The sequence below is a fragment of the Rhagoletis pomonella genome, unplaced genomic scaffold (genome assembly GCF_013731165.1).
Source record: "Rhagoletis pomonella isolate Grant_MI unplaced genomic scaffold, Rhpom_1.0 Rhpom_scaffold_00988, whole genome shotgun sequence".
Lineage (NCBI taxonomy): Eukaryota > Metazoa > Arthropoda > Insecta > Diptera > Tephritidae > Rhagoletis > Rhagoletis pomonella.
The window spans coordinates 39459-52270 of NW_023459542.1; the positions used below are offsets into that span (position 1 = coordinate 39459).

At 41.4% G+C, this 12812-nt stretch overlaps 1 protein-coding gene across 1 annotated transcript; it reads left to right on the plus strand.

Annotated features, from left to right (window-relative positions):
• The first annotated feature begins 10085 nt into the window (after window positions 1–10085).
• LOC118751775 lies at window positions 10086–12359 on the plus strand. Its single transcript, XM_036486593.1, has 4 exons — window positions 10086–10304; window positions 10387–11124; window positions 11313–11877; window positions 11947–12359. The coding sequence occupies exons 1-4, from the start codon at window positions 10086–10088 to the stop codon at window positions 12357–12359; spliced, it is 1935 nt and encodes a 644-aa protein (XP_036342486.1).
• The last annotated feature ends 453 nt before the right edge of the window (window positions 12360–12812 follow it).

Genomic DNA, 12812 nt, shown 5'->3' on the forward strand with positions numbered 1-12812 from the left:
TTTTTTTTAAATTCGAAAAAATGTAAATATTTCAAAAACGGTGACACTTTTACCTGAAAATTTTTTGTTTATCAGTGAGCTGACCCCCCCACCTACCTTCCCCTAAAGTTTGGCACGTTACTTCTGGGACACCCTGTATAATTATATGTTGTAAAATTTAAAAGCCCACACACATAGCTTGAAGATAGTTTAATTAACGGAAAATATTCTCCCACTAAAGTTGAACTATTCCCAGTTAAAGTAATTGTTATTGATATCATGAAAATCAAATTAGAAGTAAAATTAAGCTTATGATTGTTCTATCATTTATTTTATTTCATTTTTATTAATCCAAGAATTATGGTCATTAGAAAACCATTTAACAAAAACGCTATTCCCTTTTGTTTTTGTAATCTTTTCAATTAAATATATGTTTGGATAATGTATTTTTAATTATTCATTTTCATAAAACCCTCCAATTATTGCTGTTCTTTGATAATCTTCTCATAAATAGGTTATAGGATTAGTATTTTGCATAATACGAATTTTAAAAATTTCAGTGGTCCAGTTAGGTGTGTATCCTTTATCAAACATATGCTTATATTTACTAATGCGTACATGATCTCTGACTTTCAGTTTACTAGGTTTGAAAACTTTGATATGATTATATGCTTCTTGAAGTATAAAACGTTCATTATTTTTAGTAATAGAAATAGGGGTCATTCCAATTGTTCTATGTCTTTTGAGATTATATTATTCTATTAACTCTTTATATATATTAATGCATTGATAATTTCATTTTAAACTAAATCTTTTCCACATCATTTCATTTAAAATTCTGTTGAAAAGTTCTACAATGGAAGTTTTCATTATACTATATGTCGAATAATGATTAATATTATACTTTCTCATCAAATTTGAAATTTCTTATTATAAAACTCCTTACCGTTATCCGTTTGCAAGTTTTGTGGTATTTTTGTTCTAAAAATTGTATGCATTGCTTTAGTAATATCTTCACTTCCTTTCGATTTAATAAAATTATAATTTCTATGAGTTAATAAAGTTAATACTTGTATGAAAAATTGGAACTTGTATGAGTTAATAAATTGTATACTAGTATGAAAACTCATAACTTCTATAAGTTAAAAAAATATTACTTGTATGAAAAAATTGTAATAGAGCCGAAAATATATGAGAAAAATATGAAATTTCTTCAAAATAATGCATGCAAGAAACATTAGATATTTACTCGACTCTTTTACACATTGACAAAATCTATGAAAATGTGAAACTTATGTGAATTAATAAACAATTACTTATATGAAAACTAATGAACTTATATGATTTAAAAAATCTAATACTTATATAAAAAAGTATAACTTGTATTATTAACTCATACTATTCTGTGCTTCTTCTTTTTTGGCGCTGTAACCGCCTAAGCCAGTGATTCCCAAAGTGGTCCACGGGGGTCTAGTTGGCGTGAAAAAAATATGGGGGTCCACAAGTTCTAAGTGGGGGTCCACGAACATTTTTCGATAGTAAAGAACCAAAATGGTTGCTTGATATCCTCTTTATTTAACTTTAATTTTTTGAGTGTAGTGCTCTTGACGCACTGCTGCAGTTACCGACACTTTGTGTCTTCATACGTGGGGAACCTTGAAGGCCACCTTCAGTCTAAAAAGAAACTGATATTCTTATAATACTGATTGGGGCGAGGCGAATATTGCTGTCGGCAGAGGTTTGAGCACTTGTGTCTTATCAGTACGGTGACCATATTTATGAGAGCCGAATGCAGGACAAAAATAACTTTTCAAATTTTTTCCACAACAGCTTACAGATCTTAAAGCCTTCTTCAATGATCTTAGATGTATTAGCCCTGAAAATTTCTAGGATAGTTTTCTCCAGATTTTTCCCCGTAAAATTTGTTAAAAAAATTCGTTAAATGTTTTCATACAAAGTAAGTATGTTCGACCATTTTTTTGAAAGAGAAGCAAATGAGCAGTACTTTCCACTCACACTTTATTATACTCAATTTTAATGAGTTACAAAACTGCAAACCAAATTTTTTTCTGAAGATTCTATTTAAAAAATTTGATATTTTGGTGAAATATGGCAGAATTAATTTTTATAGCTTTTTCCACAAAGTTGGAACTTTGATGTTATATGGTTTTTGTTAGGAAAAGAGCTTTACTTTCATAAAATAAATAATAAACATTTAATAGACTAAGGAAAAATAGCCAAAACTTACTAAAAAGTGGAGTCCTAATTTCTATTTTGGTCACTGCATGTGTTCCTTGATTCGAATCAGAGGCATTCAGATTAGAAAATAATAACTGTTTATGGAAAAAATTACTATCATATACTAACATTACTTAAAACTCGTTCATAGGCGTGCTATTTAAATGACCTGTTAAGGCGTCGAAACACCGAATACGGGACAAATACAGGACATTAAAAGAAATACAGAACATTTGGCGTCCCGTATAAAATAAATAAATTACCAGGACAGTGGGTCAAAAAAGAGGACTGTCCCGTATAATACAAGACGGATGGTCACCGTACTTATCAGTGATATAGGATAGTACGCCACCACGATGTAGAGAACAAAGGTGGCGCCCATCTCGATACCGCTATTCCGCTCTCAGTGAATTTGACAAAGTTCCCTGGGGTTGAATGCTGGTTTAATTCCCGTACTGATCCCGGACACACACATTGTCGAATCTTCACTAATGGCTCCAAAGCTGATTCTGTGTCAGGATCTGGGGTCTTTTTCGAAGTTAATGGGAATAAGCTTCACTTTTTCTAATGGGGAATATACCCCCCCTTCCAGGCTAAGGTATTTGCAATCCTCACAGCCATGGACTACATGGTGGAAGACAGGTAGAGGGGAAGAAGTTTACATATCTGAAGTGACAGCCAGGATGCACTTAAGGCATTGGCCAGCCCTCTCTCTGAGTACTTCCAAACTAGTTCGGCAATGAAAGTCTCGACTTATGTTATTATTAAAAAATATAACTACTTAGAGCGAGAGAGTACTTTGATCGTTTTACGAACTCTGTTTTTTAAAACTTGCAAGTGTGTAATCACAAACATTGTTTTAATAAATAGAACACAAGAAATATTTTGTTTTTACTATTGCCACTCCGAATTTAGTTTTTTAACTCACCCGCGATGCATATTTATATCGTTGGATCTAATCTTCACAATTTTTTAATGAGCTTTGGGGATATGTCAGAAATGTAGCAGCTGGGGGTCCACCGAAACCAGTAAGCTTTTGAAAGGGGTCTGGGGAAAAAGTTTTAGACCTCTGGCCTACGCGATTTTGGCCGAGTCCAGCAAAGCACGCCAGTCGTTTCTCTTCTGTGCCAACTGCCGCCAATTGGAAACGCCAAGTGAAGCCAAGTCCTTCTCCACCTGGTCTTTCCATCGCAGTGGGGGCCTCCCTCTTCCTCTGCTACCACCAGCGGGTTCCGAGTTGAATACTTTCAGAGCTGGAGCGTCGGTGTCCATTCGAATGACATGGCCAAGCCAGCGGAGCCGCTGTATTTTAATTCGCTGCATTATGTCCATGTCGTTGTAAAGCTCACACAGCTCATCGTTCCATCGTCTGCGGTACTCGCCATCGCCAACACGTAAAGGTCCGTAAATCTTCCGCAAAATCTTCCTCTCGAACACTCCAAGAGCCGCCTCATCGGATGTTGTCATTGTCCATGCTTCTGCGCCATATACCAGCACGGGCATGATGAGTCACTTATAGAGCTTGGTTTTCGTACGTCGAGAGAGGACTTTACTGGTTCCCAAGTAAGCGAAATTCTCTACTTTCTCGAAATTGAAACTGTCAACAGTGACTTGGGTGCCAAGGCGCGAATCTGCTGACTGTTTGTTTGATGATAGGAGATACTTCGTCTTGTCCTCGTTTACCACCAGACCTTCCTTATCTTCCTTTTTCCTTTTGCTTCCTTATCCAACTTGGAAAAGGCAGAACAGACTTCGCGGTTTTTGTTACCGATGATGTCGATGTCATCGGCATAAGCCAGCAATTGCACGCTCTTGTAGTAAATTGTTCCTGAGCGGTTCAGTTCTGCAGCTCTTATTATCTTCTCCAAAATCAGATTAAAGAAGTCACATGCAAGGGAGTCGCCTTGTCTGAAACCCGGTTTGATGGCGACCGGCTCGGAGAGGTCTTTCCCAATTCTGATGGGAGCTGGTGGTATTGCTCAACGTCATTTTATATAGCCGTATGAGTTTTGAGGATGCCAAATTCAGACATAGAGGAGTATAGGCAACTCCTTTTAGTGCTGTCAAAAGCGGCTTTAAAGTCGACAAATAGCTGGTGAGTGTCGATCCTTTTCTAGCGGGTCTTTTCCAAGACTTGGCGTATTGTGAATACCTGGTCTATGGTGGATTTGCCAGGTCTAAAGCCACACTGATAAGGTGCAATCAGTTCATTGACGGTGTACTTCAGTCTTTCACACAATACGCTTGATAGGACCTTGTAACCTATGCTTAGAAGGCTGTTCCGGCGGTAGTTGGCGCGAATGGTGGGGTCACCTTTCTTGTGGATTGGGCAGAGCACACTTAAATTCCAGTCGTCGGGCATGCGTTCATCTGACTATATTCAACACAAAAGTTGATGCATGCACCTTATCAACTCCTCGCCGCCGTACTTGAATAGCTCAGCTGGCAAGCTGTCAGCTCCAGCAGCTTTGTTGTTTTTCAGCCGCGTTATTGCTATACGTACCTCGTCATAGTCAGTCGGTGGAACGTCGACTCCGCCACCATCGACCGCGAGCTCGGGTTCTTCTTCTCCACAACTCTCCGTGCTGCTACCGTTTAGTAGGGCAGAAAAGTGTTCCCTCCATAATTTAAGTACGCTCTGGTCATCGGTTACTAGGTCGCCATTATTGTTCTTACAGGAGTACGCCCTGGTCTTGAAACCTTCCGTAAGTCGCCTAACTCTCTGGTAAAAATTTCGGGCATTCTTCCTGTCGGCCAGCATTTCAAGCTCTTCGCCCTCACGTATTTCGGCCTCTCTCTTCTTATTGCGGCAAATACGTCTCGCTTCCCTCTTCAGATCCCCCGGTCCCACATAGCGCGCGTTGCGCCCGATCGCAGCGTGGCCCTGTAGGCGGCATCTTTTTTCTCTGCAGCTTCCTGACACTCCTCATCGTACCAGTTGTTTTTTCGGGCTCGCTGAATTCCGACTACTTCGGCGGCGGTACTTAATGAGCGGGAAATGTGGTTCCACTGCCCGCATATGTCGGTTTGTTGAAGAGTGCTTTCTGAGAGCAGGTGTGAGAGTCGAGTAGGGAAAGAGCTGGCTGTCTGGTGCGATTGCTGCTTTTCGACGTTAAGCTTTCCTTGCATATTTGGGCGCATATTTTTTGCTGCGCAGAGGCGGGTGCGTATCTTGGCTGCAACAAGATAGTGGTCCGAGTCGATGTTTGGGCCTGGGAGTGTGCGTACGTCTAGAACACTGAAAGCGTGCCTTCCGGCTATCACAACATGATCGATTTGGTTTCTCGTTTTTCGATCCGCAGCTTCGGCGATGTCGATCAGCCTCAATCCGTTGTCGGACGTTTCGTCATGGAGGCTGAATTTTCCGACGGTAGCTCCAAAGATCCCTTCCTTGCCCACCCTGGCATTGAAGTCGCCAAGCACGATATTGATATCATGACGGGGGTAGCGCTCGTACGTGCGCTCCAAGCGCTCATAGAAGAGATCCTTGGATGCCTCATTCTTCTCTTCCGTCGGGGCATGGGCGCAGATGAGCGAGATGTTGAAGAATCTCGCTTTGATGCGGATTGTGGCTAGACGCTCGTCCACCGGGGTGAACGACAGTACGCGGCGACGGAGTCTCTCTGCCACCACAAATCCAACTCCGAATTTGCGATCCTTTACATGGCAACTGTAGTAGACGTCGCAAGGCCCCAGACATTGCTTACCTTGCCCCGTCCAACGCATTTCTTGGATGCCGGTGATGTCAGCTTTTGTCCTTACGAGGACATCAACGAGCCGGGCAGAGGCACCTACCCCATTAAGGGTCCGGACATACCAGGTACATGTCCTCAAATCGTAGTCCTTTAAACGTTTGCCGTGGTTGTCTTTATAAGGGGGGTCTCATCCGAGGCTTTGCCTTGCTTCTTCACTGGAAGTGGTTTTTACGTGGCGGGTCCCATTGCTGGGACGAGGGTTATTTCGCAACCAAATACACGTTTATATAGCGAGTCGCTTGCTCCAAGCAGACACCCGCTTGCAACCGCACCTACTGGTGAACAGACGCTGCAGACTTCAGTGAGCCTTTGAACCGAATAAGTCGTAGTGGCCCCACCGAATCTCCTTCTCTTTCTGCCGTGACCCAAGGCTCCAGTCGGACTGGTTACCGCATCTCGCGCATGGGTTGCTCACGTTGCCCAGAGTGCGCGAACGAGGACGCAGGAGTCGGGATTGAGTATAGCCATGCAACTGTAACTGCATACCCGGCGCAGCGACTATACCCCATTGCACTCCACTCTCCTATTACCCCACTGTCCACTCATACTATTGCTTGTATGAAAATTTGGAACTTATATGAGTTAATAAAACTAGTACTTGTATGAAAATTAATGAAATTGTATGAGTTGGTAACCTTAATACAAGCTATATTTTGTACGGTTTTGTATAATTATTCGTTGTATAAAAAAATTTAACAGAGCCGAAAATATATGGGAAAAATATGAAATTGTTAGTTATGAAATTTCAGCAAAATAGTGCATGTAAGAAACATTAGATATTTATTCGATTTTTATATAATTTATATTGAAAGTGATCATTTAGAAAAGTAATAAACAATACTGTTCTATCAAACAGCTAACTGCTAAACAAGGCTGTTCTATTAAACAGCTAACTGCTAACTGCACAAAAGTTGCATTCAAAAAGGTGTGCTAATCCATTTACAGGCCTATTCTGCTCAATCAAACACAATCAAACACAATATGAAAAGTGATGAAATTAAAGGATTTCTAGAAAGGAATTTTAAATATATATTAGACCATCATAGAAGCATTATACAAAATGGATGTACATATATTAATGGAACAGATGGAAAATGGGTCTTGGATAAAATCTATATATGGGAAACATTTTACGATCTGTCCTTGAAGTAATAATGATACTGAATACGGAGCTGATACATGTAATAGGTTTTTCATAGAAAGACAACATAAAAATGTTGTGAAATTAATAAATTTATATAATAACTATTATAATGAAGAAAACAAGGAAAATATTGATTTAAAAAATCTTATATGTGAGATTAATATATTCAATAAAAAAATGTCCAAATAAAACAATAAAACACATATGTATGTATATACTATCATTGAAAAATTAAACGAATTTTATATTTGTTCATTAAAAATGTTAGCAGCGGAATTGGGAAAATTATTAAATATATAAAGTTGCTATATTGAATAGGGTCATGTTAAACTTTTCATAGCCATAATCAACAAAAAAATTTCCTATTATAACATACTATACAGGGGAGCATATGTATTCGGGTGGTCCAAAAAAAATTCCTTGAACGCGTGTTCGCTTATTTCATGTATAGGAAATCTGATCTTGGTCGGAGAGCAACAGTATCCACAATTGAGTTGCACGCTGAATTTCAAAGGGTGCATCTGAATCGACTTGAAACAATTGAAAAAGTATTACATGATTTTATAATGCAAGCAAAGGGTGGCCACTGTTTACCTTCAATTGCCAAAGTTTACGCGCTAACGTACAGGATCTTCAATTAGACAGCATCATCGTCGAATTTTATAATTCTTTCAGAGACGTGGGTGGATAATGAGAAATCTTTAATTTAAAAGCCGGCGGAGCTGTAATCCACCATAACACACATGATGGAGTTCGTATAGTTCTCCACAAATAGAATTCAATGACAAAAACTGGAATCATTAGCCTGTTCGTGTACGCACTATCCAGTAAAATCGAGTACTAATTTTACTGGTTTTTACTGGATGGTGTTTTCGTACCCAAAAACTTGCAAGAAACCAGGAAAAGAGTGAGAATTGAGAGAGCAAAAATGACAGCTGAACTTGCAAGTTTTACTGGATTTTTACTAGATAAATTTTTACTAGTAACTATTTGCTAGTAAGAAAAATAGCTGATAGCATGATGCTTAATGCGATTCACATTACCAACAGAATTGTTTGTGGTGCTTTTAGTGTTGCAATTGGCAAAATAAACCTATTTAAATAAATATTAAGATGGGTTGTTCCGGAATAGAATGCACGACATATTCATTAACATTATAAACCATCAAAATATTTTGATTCTATTTTTAAATCTTATTTGAAAAGGATTAATGCGCAACACTGAGACTGGGCGAACTTAGTACAACTACGCGGCCGCCTGAAAGGCTCAATTTCGCGCACGCTGGCCTACGCAGAAAGGCCACCGGTGGACTGCACAGTGGAAGATGTGTCTTCGCGCTTGGAACGTTTACAGGAGCTCTGGGAAGAGTTCACCATCATAACCACAGCGATGTATAAGTTTAGCAATGAAGCAGATTATACAGATCCAAACGCGGACTTTGAAATATACGAAGACAAGGTTATGTCAGCACGTGGTCGGCTTCGCACATTGCGTAACGAGTTGCAACCACCGGTTAAAGAAGAGCAGTCAATCTCTCTTGCGAAATTAGTTGAACAGCAAGCATCATTTTTGCAACAGTTCACGGCGGCGCCCATACAGGCAGCTGCACCCAAAGAAAACGACTTGCAAAAAATTATTATACCGCCGTTTACGGGCTAGTATAAGGTGTGGCCGTCGTTTAAAGACCTCTTTGTTAATGCTGTCCATGAAAAAGCTAACCTCACTAACACGCAGAAGTTCCACTATCGGAAATCGTTTTTAAAGGAAGAGGCCGCGCAAATGTTAATGCATATTCCAGTGACTGATAAGTCTTACGATACGGCATGGGCACGGTTAAACGAATGATACGATCGACCGCGTCATATTGTCGCATTATTTATTGAAACCTTTGTGGCGCTGCCCTCAACCATTAATGAGGACGTAAAAGCTTTACGCAAAATTTCTGATGGTGCCAACGAGGTTATACGAGGCTTGGACGCTATCGGAAGGGGTGAGCGCGACTGCTGGCTGATCTACTGGCTGGAGTCCAAGTTAGACACTGAATCGAGATGTAAGTGGATTGAGGAGAGCAAAGAGGTGAGTGTGCCTACAAGTACTGAATTTTTTAAGTTTTTGGACTCTCGCTGCGATGAACTTGAATTGGCACACCCAAAGCCCTCTTCAAATGGCAAGATCTCCCCACCATCCAGCAACAAATCACGTAATTCTACCGCACGGGCATTTGTTTCCATCGACGATTGCAGCGCAACTCATAAATGCATCAAATGCGGTTCCACGAATCACACAATTCCAAAATGTCCAACCTTTTCAAACATGTCTATTCAAGATCGACGTCTGCTAGTCAAAGACAAATCGCTCTGTTTCAATTGCCTAAGGGCAGGGCATACGTCGAGTACCTAAGTTTCGTTGCAGATGTTGCAACCGACGACACCACACAATATTACACGCCGAGTCTTCTCTTGCGCCCACAACAGCAGGTAAACCTTGGTCTACCGCAGCTCATGTTTCACAGCCATCGTCTTCGTTCGTCACTCCTATTGACTCAGACGCACTTCCTGTTTCCGAAAAGTATCGTAAGGCTCTATTACCTACCGCACTAGTCAGCGTTCGCACTGCTCACGGTCACTTCATTCCATGTCGAATGCTAATCGAATCTGCTTCCGAACTTTCCTACATATCGGAGCGTTGTGCACAAAAGCTTGGCATTCCACGCTCACCATCTCGAAGCTGAGACAACGTGTGGTCGTATTTCCTTATTCATTAAGTCACGTGTGTTTGAAAATACCCTCGCCGTAACCGCTCACGTGTTAAGTAACATAACTACGAGGTTGCCAGCGACAACCATTGACATAAGCTCCCTAACGCAATTGCAAGGCATCCAACTGGCTGACCCCACTTTTCACATTTCGTCAAGAGTGGATATTCTTCTGGGAACTCAGCATGTCTGGGATATCTTCACTTTTAACAAAATGGCCGACGACGTCGGCAACCAATTCGCTATCTCGACAATTTTCGGCTGGGTTATCACATCTATTAATTCTGTGGGAGAAATTTCTTCCACCTCTTCCCATATTACGGTTTCGGATGTAGATCATACACTGCGCAAATTCTGGGAGATCGAGGAATCCAAACCACCTCTGCCAATGGAATCCGATGACCTTTTGGTAGAAGAACATTTTCAGAGTACAGTATGCCGCCAGACGGATGGCAAATATTCTGTTGATCTTCCTTTTAAGGGAAAACCACCGCATTTTTTCAAACACCTCACAGGGAGCAGTGTCTGGGTTCCATGCAGTAGAACGGCGCTTGTTAAAGAATACGCCGCTCAGACATCAGTATATACAGTTTATGCGACAGTACGAGGCATTAGGACAAATGCAAGCAATAGAAGAATGTCATGGTATATCTAATGATGGTCACGTATTTTATCTACCACATCACCCAGTCCTCGGTAAAAAGCTTACGGTAGTTTTCGATGGATCATACGCTGACACTATGGGGGTGTCTCTTAACAGCTCGTTACATGCAGGGCCAAATATACAACGTAACCTGTTTGCGGTTTGCTTAAGATTTCGCTTTCATCAGTTCGTATTCACGGCGGACACTGTCAAGATGTTTCGCCAAATATGGATCTCTGAATATCATCGCGACATTCAAAGGATTATATGGAGGGAAAGTCCTGACTTGCCTCTTAAACATTATCGGTTGAACAGTGTTACCTATGGAAATGCTTGTGCACCATTTCTGGCAGTAAGCGTTCTGCAGCAGCTGGCTCATGACTCCAAGGAACAGTTTCCCCGCGCGAGTAGCATACTGCTGGAGGACTTTTATGTAGATGACGTGCTGACGGGGGCGGCCTCGGAGACGGAGTTAGTGGAAAGACGTGATGAGTTGGTTCAGCTGTTTAAAAGCGGAGGTATGGAATTGAGCAAGTGGGTATCCAACTCGACTCAAATCACTTCGTACCAGTCCGTTCACCATGAGATGTTCTCAGAAGAAACTACAAAGGTACTTGTTTGTACTGGAGCCCTGAGGAAGATACATTGACGTACCGAGTTCAACTCTCCACCACAGCTGTGGCTAGCAAGAGACACGTTTTGTCAGCTGCTTCACGCTTGTTCGATCCTTTAGGTCTCTTGCCTCCTATTGTAATGCGCTTTAAGGTAATGTTTCAAGCCCTCTGGCTCCAAAACCAGGGCTGGGACGATCCACTGCCTACACACTTGGCTAAGCTGTGGGCGGCATATCAGGAAGACATTCATCATGTACGCGATCTAACTATTGCCCGTTTCGTTCCTAATAGTGCCACCGAATGGGAGCTTCATGCGTTTTCAGGTGCATCACTTAAAGCATATGCAGCCGCGGTCTATTGCCGTTTCGTAAACGACACAGGCCAATCCAACGTTTCTCTGATAGCTGCAAAAACTCGCGTGGCACCATTGAAAACAGTTTGTTTGCCGCGGCTCGAGCTATGTGGGGCACTATTGCTTACATGTTTGGTTAAGGTCATTCTTGACTCAATGCCACACCGAACTATCAGAATATATGCCTGGTGTGACTCTATGATAGTTATGTCATGGCTTTCCATTCCTCCAGTAAGGTTGAAGACCTTCGTTGCTAACAGAACCAGTGAAATTCTGGATACCCTTCCACGGAACGTGTGGCACAATGTGGCATCAAAGGACAACCCAGCAGATTGTGCCTCACGCGGAATGTCAGCTGCTGCGCTAACAAATTTTGAGTTATGGTGGAAGGGACCAAGTTGGTTAAGCAGCGGGGAGAAACTCAACAATCTTTTAAGTAAGAACATTTTTCCCACTCCTCACATAGACCCAAACGTTACAAATGAAGTTAAAGGTACCACCGTTACCATGGTATCCATGAACGAAAACGATATATTAAACACTCTCATTGAACGTGTATCTTCGTGGCAGCGTCTTTTACGAACCCTTTCGTATGTGCATCGCTTTATTGACCGTTTACGCAAACGCGCTCCACACACCACATCAATAAGCTTGACCTTCGACGAAATTGATAATGCGCGTAACGTACTTCTGCGTCATGCCCAAGCCTGTTTCAAGGACGACATCGAGTCCCTGAAGTGCCAACAAAACATAATTAACCGCTCAAGAATCATTAAATTAACACCGTTCTTAGACGATAAAAACCTTTTTCGAGTAGGTGGACGGATCTCCAACTCCGACTTGGATATGGAGGCCCAAGCATCCGATCAGTCTACCTAAACGACACAAGATCACTCATACTATACTGACTTATGAGCATCATCGTCATCTCCATCCAGGAGTTTCAGCACTCTTCCTAATAGTACGACAGCATTATTGGATATTAGGGGCAAGGAATTTAATCCGAAGAATCACGCACGCTTGTTTAAAATGCTTTCGTCAACGGAATTCGAACACCCAGCAATTTATGGCTGACCTTCCTAAAATTCGTGTAAAACGAGCATTTCCATTCCAACACAACGGATGTGTTTACGCGGGACCGATAACCATGAAACTTTATCGAGGCAGAAACGCTCGTCAGTCAAAAGGGTACATTTGCATAACAGATTTGTCTACGGATGGATTCCTATCAGCACTTCGCCGCTTCATGTCACGCAGAGGCAAATGTACACAGCTGTTCAATGACAATGGACGCAATTTTTTGGGTGCTTCACGCGCTCTCAACGAAATGCA